Source organism: Coptis chinensis, chromosome 7 (genome assembly GCF_015680905.1).
Source record: "Coptis chinensis isolate HL-2020 chromosome 7, ASM1568090v1, whole genome shotgun sequence".
In the NCBI taxonomy this organism is placed as follows: domain Eukaryota; kingdom Viridiplantae; phylum Streptophyta; class Magnoliopsida; order Ranunculales; family Ranunculaceae; genus Coptis; species Coptis chinensis.
In genome coordinates, this window is record NC_141462.1 from 93,313,988 (window position 1) to 93,334,224 (window position 20,237).

Sequence of the window (20,237 nt, forward strand, 5' to 3'; positions counted from 1 at the left end):
TAAACAAAATCCAGGTATCACCATTGAATTGAAGACGCTCTAAAAATTGTACATGATAAACAAAAATCGTTATCAAGAAATTAGGGATTGTAATTGCTATGTTGATTGAACATTAGTGCATCGGATTAAAGCGACGTGGATATAGTGGGTCCAAATCCAACTATAGGAAACACAAGTACACCAGTACCACACAATAATAATTCACATAAGTGCAACTCCACATAAGACCAAATAATTTTCTTCTTATACAACAGCTTCCACACATATTAACATGCATCCGCTTTTCCCACCGTCGAAATACATCGCCGAAACCAATCACTTGTCTCGTAAATGCATTTCGAGTGCATACGCAAATGTTTAACTCTACAACCGGTTCCACCACAACACATTTAACAAGAAACCAAAGAAGCCAAACGAGGAAATAGAAAAAATTCTTCATCATCGTTTTGTAAGAAAGAAGAGAAACTTGAATTACTTTTTTTCTTCTTCTGCAAAATTTTATTGAAAACAAAGAGAGAGAGAGAGAAAGAGTTTGGGAAAGATGATGTCACCATCATTATCATTATCTTCATCATCATCATCAAGTTCAGCAACAGTACATGTAGACAAAGCAACAAGTGATTTATTGATTGGTCCTGATTGGACTATGAATATTGATATCTGTGATTCTATCAATACCCATCACTGGTAATAATAATAATCAATATCTTATATTTCCAATACAACATGTAGAAGAAAAGTCAAAGTCTTTATGCTTTTTCTTGTTGATTTTAGCTTGTTTTAATACTTGGGCATCTTTTATTTTCAGTATTCAGCTCAAAGTTTTGTTCTTTATTAGAATTTATTGTTGTTAATGCATAGGGGAAAAACATTTATGCTTAATTTTGTGTGTAGAATAGTGAAAAAATGATGCATGCGGTTATTTGAGACAAGAGAATTTTATGTATATATATTGGACTATGATGAGATGATAGTTGAATTGTTGGTTGAATTTTGATTAGGCAAGCGAAGGATGTTGTGAAAGCAGTGAAGAAACGCGTACAGCATAAGAACCCGAAAGTTCAACTTCTTGCGTTAACGGTAATTACCAGTATATATGAAATAGTGGGGGTTGTATTGTTTAGTTAGTTGTTGAGATAGAGTAGTTAGAGTAAATGGATTTCTATTTTTGTTTTGCAGCTGTTGGAAACAATGATAAAGAATTGTGGGGATTATGTGCACTTCCAGATTGCGGATAGGAATATTCTACAGGAGATGATCAAAATTGTGAGAAAGAAGGTAAGTCTTGGAAAAGAGTTCTAACAACTTGTTAGTTGATTGAATATATCTGTGCCCTTATATATGACACAATGAATGGTAGTTTTTTAGTTTTTTGTTGTGAGGGTCATAAGCACGTAAAATTGATTTTAGGTGACGTGTTTTGTTAAAGTATCTTATTTCAGCTATTGCATATTATAACCTCTCTTTTATAAATACGCTTATAAACTTTTGTGTTGCAGACAGATATGCAAGTGAGGGATAAAATATTAGCACTGCTAGACTCTTGGCAAGAAGCATTTGGTGGGACTGGAGGAAAATATCCTCAATACTATTGGGCATATGAAGAATTAAGGGTGAGCATATGATGTTACAGTTCAGTATTGTTTTCATTGTTCTATTTGTCCTTTGTGTAAGTTTGATATGTTCCACATGTACTTTATTTGATCTATGGATTGGTTGAACTCCTTTGTTAAGAGCCGCAATGTGGTCTGCCCTAAATTACTTCCCTAGTGTTTGCAAAGTGAACAAAGTAGTAAAGATTTGGGATTATTTCTCCCCTCATCGTCGCACTCATACTAATTTTTTAATAGTTTGGTGGGTATATGTGCTTCAAATTTATATGGAGGGTTGGTGAAGGTTTGACATGAAGATGCACTCCTCCCTAGCACAGTCTGTGTGATCCTATTCTACATGCATGTAACATGAACCAAAATCATAGAAGTCCTTTTACACGTGCATATATTAAGATAATTAGTTGAAAACATTCTTATGGTAAAGAACCTTTTGATTCATAAGATTCTTAATGACGCCAGCGGTCTGGAGTGGAATTCCCCCAGCGTTCACGAGATGCTGCTCCAATATTTACACCACCTGTTACAAATCCGTTGATGAGACACTCTCAGGCAGGCTATGGAATGCCTAATAACACTTCAATAAGGCTTGATGAAGCAATGGCATCTGAAATGGAAAATTTAAGGTGAGCCTTTAAAATTTGATTCGAGATTTCATTTTCTATATCGGTTTGTTTCTTGACCCTTCAAACTTGTTTTGGATCTAGTATTTCTGGAAGTTTTGTAATTTTTCTCACTGGATTGCCAGTCTGTCTAAACTTCTGGTCAATTGTCCCTTCAGTATATCTAGCTTGGATTCTATGCGGAGTGTAATGGATCTCCTTGGTGACATGCTGCAGGCTGTGAATACTAATGATCGTGAGGTATCTGCAGTTACAGTTTTTATTGTTGCCAAGTTTTTCTTATGTTTATTATATACTTAAGTTTTATAAGTGGTATCTTCTGTCTGGTAGCTACCAACTATGAATTGAATAATGCAAACATGCCCTTTTAGGATTCACTATCCAAAATAAACAAGCCGTGTATGTATTTACGAATATAATAATATAATATAAAACCCAGGTGGTTTTAGGTGAGCTCAGACGATATAATAGCTGAGCACATGAGCTTTCTACTCATGACCCAATCCAACCAAAGCTCAACCCTATCTAAACCCATTGGAGCGTAGGTCAATCCAATTTGAGTCAAGTTATTAGACTGCTATATTCTTGTTAAGTGTCATTGTCAAGGCTGTATTGCACAATGCCTCCAAATCCCTGACTTTGACCCGACTTGAGTTGTGTTATAAGTCACCACCAATGCTCAATCTAGATGACCAAACTTTATCATGGATTATTTAGGTTCATCAATCCCGGTGATTGTAATGGAAATTGCATCCATTGTCAGGAAATGGCTCAGCTGAGCTATGAAGCACATACACTGACTCCCGACACAGACATTCGGATACTCCGATAGGGCATTTTTCGAAAAAATAGGATACAGATACGGGAAAGACACATTCCAAAAATTATGAATATGGTTTTACAATTAAAAATTAACATTCTCCACCAAATTCAGTTGACTCATCTAATTTAACAGCTCAAGCAATAAGCAGCATAGAACCCTTATATGGGTCCCGTCTGCCTACTGTTTTGTTTTAAACAAGTGAATAAAACGCATTGTTTATGGGTTTTTTTTAATCACTGAAAAGAAAAGGTAAGCTCCCTTGCATGTCCCCAGTGTTCCCAAGCGTGTCCAAAATTGTAAAACATATATCTAATAAGTTGGATACTCCAGATGGAGTATCTGACACGTGTTGGAGGCTATTGGGAAGTATCGGTATCCAATACGTGTCAGACACAGATACTTCGCCTATGGAGAAGTAGCCTGGAGCAGAGTGACCCTGACTATTTCACTGTAATGGCTGATCAGTGGTAATTCATTTTTTCAACTTTCAGATATATTACAAAGGTCAAGTGGTTATAGTCACCTATTTAGTCAAGCTGGGTCACTGGGACCGATGGATCAGTAAACATGCATATCAAATTGAATAACCAACCCAAATTAGGTTTATAATGGTTTTTTTTATCATCTTTTGTCAAATCAATGGTCAGGTTGGTCTAATACCCCAGTAAGAATCATTCGTTTATTTGATATTTGATCAATAGTATGGAGACCCATTTTGATTAAACCCTATCAGACCCAATGAAATGCAGTATCAAGGTGCCAAACATGACCATCTCTTCGCTAGTAGCAGATCCCAAATTTCCACTCAATTTTAACTGGAAACCGATTTCACTTTAACATTTCTTTCTTTAAAGACTAAATTTTGTATTTTGAAGAGATGAGGTCTCCTTATTACTGCTTTTGGTACTTGTTTTGTACAATATATCTTTTTTTAAGACTTCAGAGGATTATAAGCTAATCCTGCATATTGGACTTCTATGTGTAGGCAGTTAAAGATGAAGTCATTGTTGATCTTGTCAGTCAATGTCGCTCCAACCAGAAGAAACTTATGCAGATGCTAACCACAACTGGGTAAGCCTTCTTGGATTCTTTACAGTCTCGTCCACCTTGATACTGCTGCAGTACATAGCAGTTGTATGTATTGATTTAGTTGGATAGTTAGTGAGGACTTCTTTCTCGAATGGCCTAGTCATGGTGTGAAGTATCTGTAAACCGACCGAAGCAGAGCTGAGAAGTAAGAAGTGAATGAGTAGGAATACTGAAGGCTAATGAGGCTCTTGGGAATTTTGGGTAGCCAGTATAGGAGTGGGGATAGATGACATTTGATTGCAAATTGTTTGATCTGTTGCAAGTTTGTTAAGTATTTGAAGAATTCTTGAATTGCTAAACTGAATGCTTTGGTTTGTGTTAGATGCTTGTTATAGTCCCACATGGGATGTGTGAAGCCGTGCAGTATAGTATAAGTGTTATTGGCCCTTTCCACTTATTACAAATTGGTATTAAGTTTGACGCTTATAATGTTTGGGAGTTCGCTTACGTCCAAAAAGGAACAGTAACAAAATTAACAGCGCGAGTACTTCATTGGTGGGAAAACGATATGGATATAGACAAGTATATTTCAAGATAGTTATCTCAATTCTCAACCAAAGCTGTAAACAAAAGATAAAGTTCGTTTATGGTATAGTAAAATTTATATTCTTGAACCCCATTTTGGGGTTTTAGGATAGTAAATATCTTATATTTTAAAACTCTTCTTTGGTTCATATATATAAAATATCCTCCTTTTCTGATTTTGATAGAGATGAAGAACTCCTTGGCCAAGGTCTTATATTGAATGATGGCCTTCAGAGTTTGCTTGTGAAGCATGATGCTATAGCATCTGGTTCACCCCTTCCAAATGAACTGAGAGAGCCTAGCCCCAGATCAAATGAGGTGATATACTCCAACCCCAGGTCAACTGAGCAACCCAGATCAAATGCTACCCCTACATCACCAATAGCTGTTACGACGAGTAACCAACTTGAAGAGGAGGAAGAAGAGAATGATGACTTTGCACAGCTAGCTCGCAGGTATGCTGACAACTGCCACCTATTTTTAGTTGTTAATTCTTTCTCCCTTTTTTTTCTCTCTTCTTTTATCTGGAAAGCATCTGGCAGTCTATGGTGGTGCAGGGCTACAAGTTTCAGAATTTGCTGAAATTTGACAATAATGACATCCCTGATAATTTGACTCATAAGTTCCCATGGGTTAAACATAATGATGAGCAATTTTAATGGATTCATACATTCTAGGATGCTATCCACTATCTCTCGCCCTAAACAATTTGGATAGTTATTTAATGATCCTTGGAACTCCATATTTGATGTGCTCTGTCTCGTCTATATATTGTTAGCTTTATTGTTTTTTCCCTGGTCACTGATGGTGTCCATGTTGAGGAGATCGACTTCAAAAGTTTTCCTTTTTGTATGTGTCCCCATGCTAATGAGTATGATATCATCCATAAAATTACGTGCTAAATAGCAAAAAATTCTTAAGTTTCTAAGTGAATCAAGTCATCATGATTCCAAGCCCTTTCTGTTTTTATCCATTTTCCGATTTCTGATTATTTCTATTGGAGGGAGATACAGGCCATCGTCATAAAGTTAGCTCAGTCCAACATTTTTACCCTTCTGAAAAGAGCATTTCCCCAATTTGAAGAGTGAAGACCATATGGACACTCCATGGGTCCTCCATGAAGTCCTATTAATTGTTAGTCCTAAAATGCATATTCTCAATTCTGGTCTGACATTTCATTAGTTACTTCTCATTATTTTCATTTATCATAAATGCAGGCGAACAAAAGACAGAGTTGTGCCATCTGAAAGTACGCCTAGTGGAATTGAAGGTGTGGCCTCATCAAGTGTAAGCAATATTGAAAGCCAAACAACAGGGGCAGCAACCTCAACCCCCATCCCAAGCAATGCACTGGCTCTGCCTGACCCACCTAATCCTGTTAGGACTACCACCAAAGAACAGGACATGATTGATCTTTTGAGCATCACCTTGTCAACAGGATCAGCCTCACCCAATACCCCTCTTACTCCTCCATCAACCTCTAACCAAACCATGCATCAAGTGCCTGTTTCCCCTATCACACAAGGGTATCCTTACGGAGCACAGCCATTCCCTGGATACCAAGGGCAAGCTCCATTTAACAATTATGTTGTTCCCTGGGCCCAGCCTCAATCTAATTCCATATCCAACCCTCAATTGCAACCCCAATTACAAGCGCCAACACATCCACAACCGCAAGCACAATCACAACCACAACCACAACCACAACAACCTCAATATCCCCAGTACTCGGTCAATTATCCTCCACCACCATGGGCAACAAGCTCCACCAATTCAAACCTGATTCAGTCATCTGCATCTACCCCTTATCCATTCCTGACTCCTCGTGCCAATGCTCCTGCTTCTTATAGTCCCCCAAACGGGGCAAGACCGTTGCAAAACTATAATTCGTTCCCTGTGTATGGGGAAACACAGATGAACTCTACCCAGCACCATGCGAGTTCTGCAACTGGCACCAAGCCATTTGTTCCCTCGTACAGATTATTTGAAGATTTAAATGTGCTTGGGAAATCAGATGGTGGGCCCAAAACAACGACAAGCACCTCTACATTGTCAGGAATGTCAGGGCAAAGTATGGTGAGCAGGAAGTGAAATTAATCAATGTATAATATTCTGGTACTGCTGCTTCTCTTGAGACTCGATTTTATTTGTGAATCATGTATATTTTCCTTCGTGTCATTGTTGTCATAGATTTTTTAGGATGCAACACATTCAGCTTCGACAATTGTCAGTCAGGACTGAAGTGCCCCTACGAGTCTGATCATTCTTCCTATGTTTTATTTTCTCCTCTTTTGTGACTGAATTATCTCCCTTGCCACATGCTGTATAAATATATATACTGTCTGAGAATTGAAGTCTTATAGTTCCTGTCTATTTTCGCCACATCATGAGTAGGTTCTGTTGCGTTCATACGTTCTTCTAGTTATGACAGCGTCTTATGGAAGGTGCACTGTGCTACGCCCTGTGTTTCTTGAAAAGTTAAAAATTGAACTAGTCAATTATTTTGGTGTTTGTTACTGCCTGACCCATATTGTGTTGGGCAGACCCTAAAAACTAAAACACTTATTACAAATATGTCATTGGTTCCCAAAATTTATTTTGTGTTGGTGACCTCCCAAACCAAAGTGAATTTGACTTGTTGCAACCTTTTCAGCCTTTATCTTCTTCTTCTCTTCCACTATCAAAACCATAAACTCTTAAAAATAATAGCACTAACACTAAACACTAATGGAAGAGCCAAACTCCATTTTAGAACATGAAGATGACGAAGAAAATGTAATGCTTCATGACCCCATTCAAGAAAAAAATGTATAACAAGTTCTAAATGACCCCATTCAAAAAGAAAATGTATAACAAGTTCAAAGTGAAGAAAATAGAGGAATGAATCATGATGCATTTAATAAGAATAAGGTAAATCTAAATTAAACGTAATTATGCATGTAGTAATTATTGAGGTGTACAGTGATGTGGCTGAAAGAGAAAATTTGAGGCTTAAATGACCCGGCTAGGTCGTTTGTATTTACACACCAAATGGTGCGGTCACACCATGCGGGTGAGTCCAACGATGATGTGGCCATAATCGTTTGACATATGGACTAAAAAAACTTGCCGGTGTGGCCACACCGTTTGAATAGTCCCCAAACGGTGTGGCGTTGGATTTGAGCTTGGAAAAAATAACTTATCTTTTTTGCCTTTTTGAGCGGTTGGCTGCTTAGGTCCAAAGCGGTGTGACAAGTATGGTTTGGGATTTGAACTTGGAAAAAATGACTTTTCTGTTTTTTTGCCTCTTGAACGGTGTGGCCATGTCGTTCATCCTCACAACTCAATCAAACAAGGTACCATTAACATGCTTAATTTTATAGTGTTTTCTTATTCTTTCGTTTGTTTATTTTCTTTCTCTCTCTCTGAAATCTAATTATTTGCAATATGTATCTATATTATCCATTAACAATTTAATTTTGAAAACCTAAAACGTTTCAGTGTATATACTTTTGAGTTTTTGCTCAATGTGAATATTCTCCTTCTCCCGACATTTACTATTTTACAGATATTATGAAGGGATCTTCATCCCTACCAAGTGTTCAATTTCTCTTGCGTAAGATATATAAACTATTTTCAAGGAGTACAAGAGTTCAAGGACCTGATCTACCTAAAGAGATAATCTACAACATTTTGAGTAGACTTCCTGCTGAGTGCTTAGTCCGTTGTGCACGTGATACGCAACTTCGCGGCATTACAACAAGTCCATCTTTTGTTGAAATGCACCTTCGTCGAGCTACTCCAATCATTGCTTTCAACCATGACCATTCTGTTTGCGAGCTACATGTTAAATTCATTGATAAAACGGCTAAGAAGATCACCAAACGCAACTATTGTTTGGATGGCTTTTACGGTTCCTACAATGGGTTCCTTCTGTTCAGATCACCCAAAGTGTTATATATGTGCAATCCCATCACATAACAAAATATAGAGATTCCTTATGCTCACATTTGTGGGCTTTTCTTCCACCCAGCCTACATGGATTACACAGTTTTATCTGTATGTCCCCTGACAGATGGAAACTTCCAGGTTTCTTTACATGGTTTGATGTCCGGTAGATAGAGAGCAGTTAGCACCTTTACTTATCCTCCATCTAATGAAAAAACCCCTATAAATCTATAATCTTAAATGGGAATTTACATTGGATGGTCTGCGACAAAGCTTACAAGGAGGCAAATGGTGTAAGGCAGATTGTTCAAACTCCATTGTGCTATGTAATATGAAATCGAGAGTTTGATGGAGAGTTATCAAATTGAGAGTTTGATGGAGAGTTTCAAAATCGAGGGTTTGTGAATTTGACGAAGGGTGGTATTGGCTATTGCCGGTTTCTCAGTTTGTTGAGTGTTTTGGTTGGGGGTGTATGGTTTAGAAGTTGCACCCAACACAATGGGCAGACCCCGGCCCAACTCGGGATTCTGTTAACCCATTATTCAAATATGCCATTGGTAAAAAATCTGGCAGTAACAGGACTCATTATTTTTTTGTCTTGGGAATCAGTTTAAATTTTGTTAGCCGGTGAAGAGAGGAAGTGCACATTGTGAGACAATCTATTTGCTTAAATATGATCTGTTTGGCATAAATAATGTATTCATGCTTCTAGGCTTTTACTTTGAAAATCTACAGCCAATTCGCAAATTTGACAAAAACCAATCAAGTCTAATTGCCCTTATCAAGAAACATAACGTGTAATTGAGATTTAACCTCACGTAACGCGAGTCGGAGAGGAAGAGTAAGCAATTGCCCTTGAACTCCACCATTTGGGTCAAGCAACAAAGTAAAATGAATTTGAAAATGTAGCCCTCTATATGAAAATAGTTTATTCTCCAACGTCTGCCGAGTATGCAACACAGCGCTCTCCAGATCGCTCATGAAAGAAAGACCAGAAATTTTATCTGAGCTGTACGCTCGAGTAGACAAGTACATTAAGTTACAAAAAAGCCTGAAACGTCACGGCCTAGCAGAAGAACAAGAAGTAGCAGCAATCTCTGATGACCCCCCAGCTTCAAAAAAGTTGCCCAGACAGCAAGGACAGAAGATTGGGAATAGGTCAAGCAACAACCGCGAGTTCACTGTACTCACCCGATCTCCCAGTTACATACTGGACAAGATCAAGCGAGCTATATATTACCGACCTGATATACGACAACCAGAAAATCACCCTGGCAAGCCTTACTGTGCCTTCCACCGAGCAAAATGTCATGAGACCGATGAGTGCTGGGGGTTCAAGCATTACCTCCAAGACCTCATCGAATCATGACATATCAAGTATTATACCAATATAGTTGATGGTGACCTGCGCCATAAGCTCATGGCTCGCAGAGAGCGCAGTAGATCTCCAGCTCGCCATAAACGCCAGAGTGTCCAAGCTCGCTCTCGTAGTAGAGGACATCCCAGCGACCATTCCCACCATGAGCGCTGTTAACATTCGTCAGACAGAGATAATGACAGAACGATATACATGATAACATTCCAGGACGATTTTGTTGTATCCTCTAGAGAAAAAAAAGGAGGCGCGTAGGTGCTCTCCAAGAAGTTTACCAGTTCTCTTCACAGGCCACACCTGCCCCATGCAGTTCAGGTTGCAACTCAGGTGATATAACATTCACAGAGGCCGATCTCAAAAGGTTTGCCTCCCTCATAATGATGCCTTAGTGATCCATATCAAAATCAGCGACTAGACAGTCAAACATGTCCTGATAGATCCCGGTAGTTTGTGCGACATCTTGTTCTACCATACCATCCAAGAGATGAATCTAATCGGTCTTCATAGACCCTATAGCTCCTCTCTATGGGTTCAATGGCTCCAGAGCCGACCCAATTGGTGACATCATACTCCCAGTCTTTGTTGGATCCAGGGAAGACAAAGTCAGCTTCAACATGTGTTTCAGCATTCTAGACATCCAATCGTCCTATAATGCCATCCTAGGACGGCGTTGGATCCACCAAACACAAGTTATACCATCAACACTATATCAGGTACTCTGCTTTCCTAGCCCTAGGGGTATGATGGAGTTTCGCGTAGCAATCAAGCTCGAGACTTATCACTGTAATCAGATCCTCTCAGCGAACAAGTCCGTTGACCCATCTATCAGCACAAGAAGCGAGCCCACCAGCTACACGATGGCCAAAGATTTAATCGCTGAGGTCAAATCCAATGCACCAAAGCAAAATGCTGGGGGCTTTATCAAAAAAGTATATTCGTCCGTCAGGACCCCAGAGGTCGCCCCAGCACTTGTTACTCCACCAGTCAGGACCCCAGAGGTCGCCCCAGCATTTGTTAGTCCACCAGTATAGATTCCAGATATCACACCAGCCCCTGTTGTCATGACCACAGAGGTCGCATCAGCCCCTGTTGTCGTAATCACAGAGGTTGCTCCAACTCCTGTAGCCAAGACCTCAATTCCTCATATCAACAAAGCACCACCAGAGACCAGTTCCCCAGAGGTCGCCTCATTTTCAAAAGCCGCAGTTCAAACTGAAGAAAAGGAGCGAGTGAACTTAGGAACAGAAGACGATCCCAAGTTCGTCTATGTGGGGGCTAACCTTGACCTTACATGCAAGGCCCATCTTGTAAACTTTTTATCAATGAATAAAAATGTTTTCGTTTGGTCGTATATCGATGCTCCTAGTATCGACCCTAGTGTTGCATGTCATAGATTAAACGCCAACCTTAATGCTAGACTAATTCGACAGCGACCTAGGAGGCTATCCCTGAGATTTCAAAAAGCAATCAATGATGAGGTCGACAAACTCAAACAAGTCGGCTTCATCGGGAAGGTCGATTACCCAGACTGGATCACTAACATAGTAGCAGTCCCAAAAAAGAACGACACAGTTCGCCTCTGCGTCGACATCACTAATGTCAACCAGGAAACACCTAAAGATAGCTTCCCTTTACCTAGAATTGACTGACTTGTAGACCAGACTTGCGGCCATGAACTCTTGTCATTTATGGATGCTTACAATGGATACAATCAAATTCCACTCGCTCACTGAAGAGGATAGGAGAAAACTTGATTCATCACCGAACAGGGAATCTACTACTACAACTGGCGTCCTCCTGTTCGGCCTCAAGAACGTAGGCGTGACCTATCAATGGCTCGTCACTAATATGTTTCAGGACATGTTGGGCGACACCATGGAAGTCTATATCGATGACATGGTGGTCAAAAGCAAGAAAGCGGTTGACCACCTCACTCACCTTGAGCAGGCGTTCTCCAGATTACGCCGAACTCAGATGAAGCTAAATCCCGAGAAATGCCTTTTTGGAGTATCCTCTAGAAAGTTTCTTGGGTATAGGTATCACAGCGAGGGATCGAAGCCAATTCATACCAAATTCGAGCGTTCTTGGAAATGCCCGATCCAAAGACAAAGAAGCAAATACATAAGCTATCAGGAATGGTTACAACACTCAACCGATTCATATCAAGGGTGTCAAACAAATGCTGACCTTTCCTGCAACTTCTTAAAAAAGACAAATAGTTCTCATGGAACAACCAGTGCCACCAAGCGTTCTCTACTCTCAAAGAGTACCTGACAACACCACCCGTCCTAGCAAAACCAACAGATGGGGAGACGCTAAGGCTCTACCATGTAGTGTCAGACTTTGCTATCAGTTCGGTTATCTTCAAGGAGGACAACAACTCAGAGAAACCAATCTACTTCACAAGTAAGACATTAACTCCAGCTGAAAAGAACTACTCTTACATTGAAAGAGTAGTACTCGTATTACTGTACTCAGTAAGGAAGTTCAGGCCGTATTTTCAAGCACACCCAATAAAGGTACTCACCAACCTCCCACTGAAGAAAATCCTTCTCAAAAAAAAATAAGACAACTCGCATGGCAGTATGGGCAGAAGAACTTGGGAAACATCACATCGAGTTCATCCTGCGCACTTCTCAAAAAGGGCAGGTCGTTGCAGACTTTCTAGTAGATTTTCCTGTCGACGACCTGAATTGGGAACCAGAAACAAACATCCCATCCACTAAAAAGCAGGACAAGTTCATCTGGTCACTCTTTGTAGATGGTTCTAATAACCTCGGAGGGAGTGGAATCAGAGTCATCTTAGTATCCCCAGATGGAACTATGGTGGAGAAATCAGTTCGCATTTATTTCGCGACCTCTAACAACAAGGCGGAGTACGAGGCACTAATTATAGGGTCCAGAATGGCGCTACAGCTCGGTGTACAGGAACTTCAAATCTTTAGTGACTCGCAACTGATTGTTCGATAGATTGCTAAAGAGTACACTACCCATGAAAGGTAACTTTTTAAATACCTTCAAGTTATTTATCAGTTACTTCATTCTTTTAAGAAAGCCACCATACATCACTTCTTGTATTACGAGACCCGACACACGGACATTTTAGCTTATCTGGCTACCCAGACACCGAACTGCGCCCTTAGACAGTTACTCATTGAAGTAATTGACCGACCTGCTTACCAAATCGAACATATACTCGAGATTAGCGACCTGTGCTCACTCTTTGCCAGTCAGATGAGTCAAACATGGATGCAACCCATCATGGAGTACATCCAACATGGTACAATCCCAGAAGAGCATACCAAAGCTAAACAAGTTCAATATCAGGCGCGTCGCTTGTTGGGGCAAAAAGTTAACCGACATTCCCGATGTAATGGTGCTTCCGAAAGCTTGAAAGAGATAGGATTAGGTATTTTGGAAGAAGAGAGATTGCACCAACATTCTGGTTGCCTACGCACCCAGTAAGGAATCCGGGATCAAGTCTCTTAAAAACGTAGTTCTGGAGGTTGCAAAAGCCTCCATATATATAGCAATCTCCTACCTTGGCGGCCAAGAAAGTGATTCTCGGAGATCGCCTTCCTTGATGAATCATAGTATAATATTATTTAAAATAGGATCATTCCCCAAGATTTCATTCTATCATTATACAAGATCTTATCGGATTGCACTAGGATTCCTCGCCTCCCCGGATCGGGTTACTGGATCAGAATCATTCGGACGGATTGGATCCATGAACTTGGGCCACCCGGATGGGCCCTGGACCTGTTGTGAACTCTGACGGATTAGAGGTCCGAATGATCCAAAAGTATTTATTTGACAGCCGCCCAACTAATCCACCGCTGGTCCCACTCCCGGTCCATGGTCCGAATATGTTATGGACCAAAAATATGATGTAGGGTACACACATCGTTACTACCTAATCAACAACAAACTATTCAGAAAGTCTGGCGGTCGGCTCTCACTTGAGGTGCATAAGCTCACAACAAGGTCAGTTGATTTTTGCAGAAATCCATGAGGGTGAATGCGGGAACCATGCTGGAGGTCGCTCCTTGGTTCACAAAGCGATCTCCTAGGGGTACTTCTGGCCACAAATGCAGATCAATGCCAAAAAGTACGTACTTAAGTGCATCAAATGCCAAACTTTTGACCACAATATCATTCAACCTAGTTCGCGAGTTAATCAACATTGCCAGCCCTTGGCCATTTCACATGTGGGGATTAGACATCATGGGACCATTCATCCCACAAAAAAACACTGGTTTTCGGTTCGTCTTGGCTGCAACTGATTACTTCACTAAGTAGGTCGAAGCAATCCCCTTAGCTCATGTCAAGGAGTCACACGTCAAAAACTTCATCTGGACACACATCATCATAAGATTTGGCTTGCCACACACACTGGTGATGGACAATGGTTCCCAGTTCAAGGGAAAAACAGTCAAGGAGTTTTTGGTTAAGTGGAAGATCGTTCATGCATTTTCCACTCCCCAATACGCCCAAAGCAATGGCCAAGAAGAAGCCAGCAACAAAGTAATCTTGGAAAACTTGAAAAAAAAGATTGAAAAGAACAAGAGCCAATGGCCAAATCAACTAGAGAACAATCTATGGGCTCACCGAACTACAACTCGTTCTAGCACAGGCGAGTCACCATTTTCATTATGTTATGGCACGGAAGCCATTATTCCTATCGAACTGACAGTCACCACGACTCGGTCAGAGCTCGTCGAATCTGGACACAATGACTCCGTCCTAGCTCGAGAGGTCGACTTACTAGAAGAACACCATGACCTAACATCCATTAGAGTGGCATTTTACCATCAAACTCTAAAAGAAGTCCTACAACAAGCGAGTCAATCCTCGATCTTTTCAACCTGGTGACCTTGTTCTGAAAAAGACTCAAGATGACACTAAGCTAGCACCAACATGGGAGGGTCCGTATATAGTAGAGCTGCGTCGTAGGCAATGGAGCATACTGGATCAAGACCCAAGAAAGGAAACCGTTACCACGTCCTTGGAACACTTATTTGTTAAAGAAAATTTATCAATAAAAGTGCAATATTTTGCAATCCATGTTTCTATTTACTACAAAGTTTGGTATAATTTACTTATGAGTGTTATTGCAACCCACTCCGTTCAAGTTCATCATCAGGCATAGACTCGCACTGAAAAAGCCACCAGCATATGCGAACCACAAACACGCTCTTAGCGAGTACTACGTTTTCTTAAGCTAACTCGCTCTCCGCGAGCAACACGCTTTCTTAAGCTAACACGCTCTCAGCGAGCAATACACTTTCTTAAGCTAACACGCTCTTCGCAAGCAACACACTTTCTTAAGCTAACACGCTCTCAGCGAGCACCACGCTTTCTTAAGCTAACACGCTCTCCGCGAGCAACATGCTTTCTTAAGCTACCACACTCTCCGTGAGCAACACACTTTCTTAAGTTAGCATGTTCACTCGAGCTACTAGGTGATGACTTACAAATCTAGGATCAACTAAATGAGAATGCTCTCTACGAGCAAAGCGCTTCCCTAAGCTAATTCTCAGGCTTCTCAGCCACTAAATGCCTTATTTATTGTGAACAAAACAATAGATAAAGGCAATTAAGCATAAGCAAAAGACATGCATTCCATAAACATCCATAGTCTAAATTGCCTAAACAAACTCAGGAAACCAGTTCACAAATCCACCGATCTGTTGGGACTACCCAGAAATCTAGATCGGTCTTCTTACAACTTTTGAAAAAAAAAAAAACGAACTGCCACTTGTGTGGAAACTAGTTCATATTGCAGCAAAAGTAACTGTAAAGCAAGGCAAACTGCCACGCGAAGCCTGAGAAACCAGTTCTATATATAGTTTAACTCTCTCACAAGGAGGAGAACAGACAAAACATTACAAATCTTTTCACAACTTACTTTCAAAAATACAAGTCCAACAATCACAATCAAGAACCTGGAACTATGTGTTTATCATCATCAGGCATGGGGAGAGCAGCACTGGTCGAGGGAGCATTCCTCGCATCTCTAGGTACAACAGACACACATCCCTACGATCACACGCCTCTTTCAGCTGTAAGTACTTCTCTTCCAGCTCAGCATATTCGCCGCATGCCCGGTCGTATGCTCTTGCGCCTTGCATGCAACACCTTGGCAATGCTTATCGTACTCCGTCACACCAACCAGCTTTTCTTACAAGTTCTTCATTGAACTAACCAACACCGACCTCTCATCAACGGCATCCCGGTACTTTTTCATCATCGCTTGCAATTTCTTTTTGTCAGCCCCCCCACGCAACTCGCATGCAGCATCCCAGCTCGACTTTAGCACTGTCACCATTGTTAGCGCGTTGAACAGTACTTTTCAGCTTATCATATCCAGCAAGGAACTACAAATAAAATACCAAGGTTAGAGTCGCCCATCAAACAACAGGAAACCATATCAAATGAAGAGCTTACCAAACAACAAGTCATATCCGTGGTCCCTTACAACGTCCCCTAAGTTTTCATCTTCAACTTCTGCGTTTTATCACCGTCCAATACTATCCCTTCCAAAGGGCGGTTGCTATGGGTGCCAAGTGGAAGCTACAGTCAGAATGTTTGACCACATGCTTCTTCCTCGTCTTCCCCACGTAGAAGAACTCGCTCCCCATGTCACCAGCACGCTGTGCAAAATTGTCACCAACATCATTTTGGCCTTGACCCAGGTCGCCACGTTTCTCAGCAGTCAGGTCGGCCCCATCCCTCATCTTGGGGACCTAAACACAATGCCTCCAGTAGAGCGACCTGCCTCTTTGCATCAGGAGCAACCACCTTCCTTTTCCGCGATCACAATGACAACGGGGTTCAAACTTTATCTCCTCCATTATGGGGGATGCTTTCCTTGTCTCTCTATCATCAGGCATACTTCCATGTCGCCTGGCCATAGTATATTCTACAAACAACCCAACGTTTAGCAAACGATCATAGAAACAAAGCTTTCTCATTCAAAACATAAGGAAAACAATGAAAGGCACTTACCTGCAACAAACAAAGAAACTGGCACAAGAACTTTGGAGTAGAACAACTTGAAGAAGAAGGAGAGCAAATACCCTTGAACTTTTGGTAACAGTTCTACTTATGGTCAAGTAACGTACCTTCCTAAAGCACATAATAATTACATCGAGACGCCAAACGTCAAGCCACCTAGCAACCATCATTTGGTATCTCCAACTATTCATATTCCTACACGTGTTACACACTAACTATGGTCTCCTCTCACCAGAGCGATCTATAAGGGAGAACGTTTCACAAGAGCAAGACGTTCACCCGTCCTTTCACAATTCGAGCCCTACAAAGCTAGAATTAAGCAACATAACGCTCAATAAGGCTCACACATTACGAAGCCTCACCCATTTCTACTAAGGGTCGCATACACAACAGACAATTACAACAATATCAAGAATCGCACATTCAAACCATCAAAGAGCTTATAACAAAATGAAAGAAGCAAAAACAGACATTTCATAAAGGCAAAAGGACGAACTGCTCGACCAACCTTAGGTCCAAGTTCGTCTACTAACCAAGCTGCTGAGTTTACTCAGGAAATCCAACTCGGTCACTCGTTATTCATCACCCCACGAGCCTCCCAGAACAGTCGGGAAGCCAGTTAGTTCAGTATTTTTACAACCCAAAAGAAAGACGAACTGCCCAGGGGAAACCAACTCTAATGTATCACAACATATACCATCAGAACAAGCAGAAATCACTCACAACTCACAAATTCAAAGAAGAACAGACAAATTTTCAGTCGACAGAGGATCCAGTGCAACCTCTACAGCGTTCCCATCACCCACAGCAATAGAGAGACCAACAGCTTCCACATCCATAAGCACGTTAGCAGTGATTTCTTCAGTTTGGGACTTAGCGACCTCCAGACCTGGTGCAGAAAAGATAGGACCATCACATGCATCTCCCAGTACGGGTACCATTGATATACTGGGAGCCCCGCGTTCATGCCCCTCTTTAAAAGTTTTATACTCTGCCTCTAGCTCGAGGAAATCCACATCTAGGGTTTCATATGCTTCAGTAGCCTGCCGAGCGACGTCCTTACAGTGATGCGCATAGCCAGTCACTCTGGCAATCTCTGCCTTTGCAACACCAAGTTCTTCACTCGCGGCATGAAGCTTCAGCTTTGTCTCCTCCAGCTCGGTGGTTATCAGGATCTTGGCCAAACAAACGTCCTGATGTTCTTTCTTCAGTGCCTCCAACTCCTCACGATCAACGGCATATGCGTCCTGGACATTTCTCAACTCTTCTTTCAGCTTGGTGATGGACTCCTTCTCGACTCGGTGATCATCCGAGAAAAATCTCCTTCAACCGATATCCATTTCATAAGCTATACGAGCACACATACAACAACAATCAATCTCTAACGTTCCAATAAAGAATTAGAAAGTAAGATCTGGAGAACGTCACTTACCAGGCAGTGAGCCAGATCCATTCGCCTCAGATTATCAGCAAGGCCCTTGGAGTCCAATTCCTTACGGCTACCATCTAGAGACACATAATCAATCAGGCAAGACGCAATCTTACTCGACTTGAAGCCGACATCAGTTCGCTTCATAGTTCCCTGCACCCCTTGGTCGTCCACGTACACCACTTGGCGCTCCCAATCATCATCAACCATAATAAACTTCCCACTCACCTTACTAAAGGCCTTCAGCTTTTCCGCCGAGCTAGGCTCTCGGGGGCACTGGTGGTAGACTCTGAACGACCCCAAAGGTCTCCAGATCCAAGAGACTTCGGTCGGTGCAAGCCTCGACTGGTGCTATCTTCAGAAACAAGATGGTCTTACCACCAACTTCGGTCACCACCGGATCGCCACCAAAGATACGGAGCCATCCCCAAGCTCATGCCTGAACTATGCGGACACGGCCTTGACAACCTTAGCGGCTTCCTACTCGGTGCGTTAAAAGACCTTCCTCTCGAAAATTAACCCTTTTACCTTCATTTTTCGCGAGGCACTAACCTAGGGGCAACCCACTAGAAGACGACCCCTCATCACGACCTGAAGTACTAGTTATAGCAGCAACAAATTCAGATCGTACTTCCTCCTCCACATCCACATCCTCACCCTCAAACTCTACTGATTCCTCCCTCTCCTCCTCCATTTCCCCACAGCTCAATGATACTTCTCGAATCTCTTCAGATTGAGTATCGTTCGAATCAGACATTTCTCTTTTTTCTTAGTGATTACAGATTCTAAACAAGACAAGCTAAAGACGACCTAACAACTGAACGAAACAAACAAGAACACAAGAAAAATTAGCAGCAACAATGGCGGAAGCACTAACATGAAGAGTTCTAGTCTGCGGTTAATTTTTCTCTGTTTTTTTTTTCATGTTTGGTAAAAGCGAAACAAAAATGACTTTTCATAGAATCTCCAAAAGTTGTTTTTATACAACCGCATTTTCATGGTTCCCAATGCATCATGATTACAACCTAAGCCCTAGAACCCTACAATTTCAAGCCTCGCGTCCAAAGACCTATCTTTTCAAAACTATGGAAAAAGCTTGGAATGAAATACGACACGTTTCCTCCAACACCACCATAAACCTGCCTAGATTCTCTCTCATTTGCCAACTATCACTCTCACCACATCAAATCTTTTGAAATTCAATTTCATACAATACGAACTAACTTCCATAGCACCTCCCCAAGGAAGTGGTGGGTATGTTTCCTTTCACGCATCTTCCCGAATGGGTTCAGCATCTTCACTCATGCTCAACATGTAGTAGTTTGCCCTTTGTTTTCTCGGCCGGTTGTTGCTTCAATGAACAACGTAGCCGCTCGCGAGAGGGGGCTATGTGAGGAGTGATATCCTCATTCAGAATATCAAGCACGTGTCCGGCATAGTGAAAAATACCAATCCGACCTCGACCTAGTTTCTTATCTCTTATTTGAAACTTCTTTTTGGCATTTTCAGAGCGACCTACATCATCAACTCACACCCATATAACGGTAGAAGTGAATGAGACAATTGAAGTTGACGACATATGAGAGATCAAGCCAACAAGAAAAAATGGGATTCAAGACATCTTCACACATAGGCGTTCTATCTCATGAGTGTTCGGATTACCTATCTTCTAGAAACAATAATTGTCAAAGCTATATACTTGCAAACATTCCATTACCGCAAGTTATGAACCACTGTAACCACTTCCTATCATTATAGAATTCCTACCACCACTATTTCAAACACTCCTTCTCAATCTAATCTCCAACTATACATT

General features: G+C 41.3%; 1 protein-coding gene across 1 annotated transcript; it reads left to right on the forward strand.

The window, feature by feature from the left end:
- Positions 1-420: 420 nt before the first annotated feature.
- On the forward strand, positions 421-7,030 carry LOC147490072 (ENTH/VHS/GAT family protein). The gene is made up of 9 exons (XM_086570887.1): positions 421-687; positions 1,002-1,080; positions 1,180-1,278; positions 1,500-1,613; positions 2,073-2,236; positions 2,392-2,473; positions 4,042-4,127; positions 4,856-5,125; positions 5,888-7,030. The coding sequence occupies exons 1-9, from the start codon at positions 542-544 to the stop codon at positions 6,759-6,761; spliced, it is 1,914 nt and encodes a 637-aa protein (XP_086427013.1). The 5' UTR covers positions 421-541; the 3' UTR covers positions 6,762-7,030.
- The last annotated feature ends 13,207 nt before the right edge of the window (positions 7,031-20,237 follow it).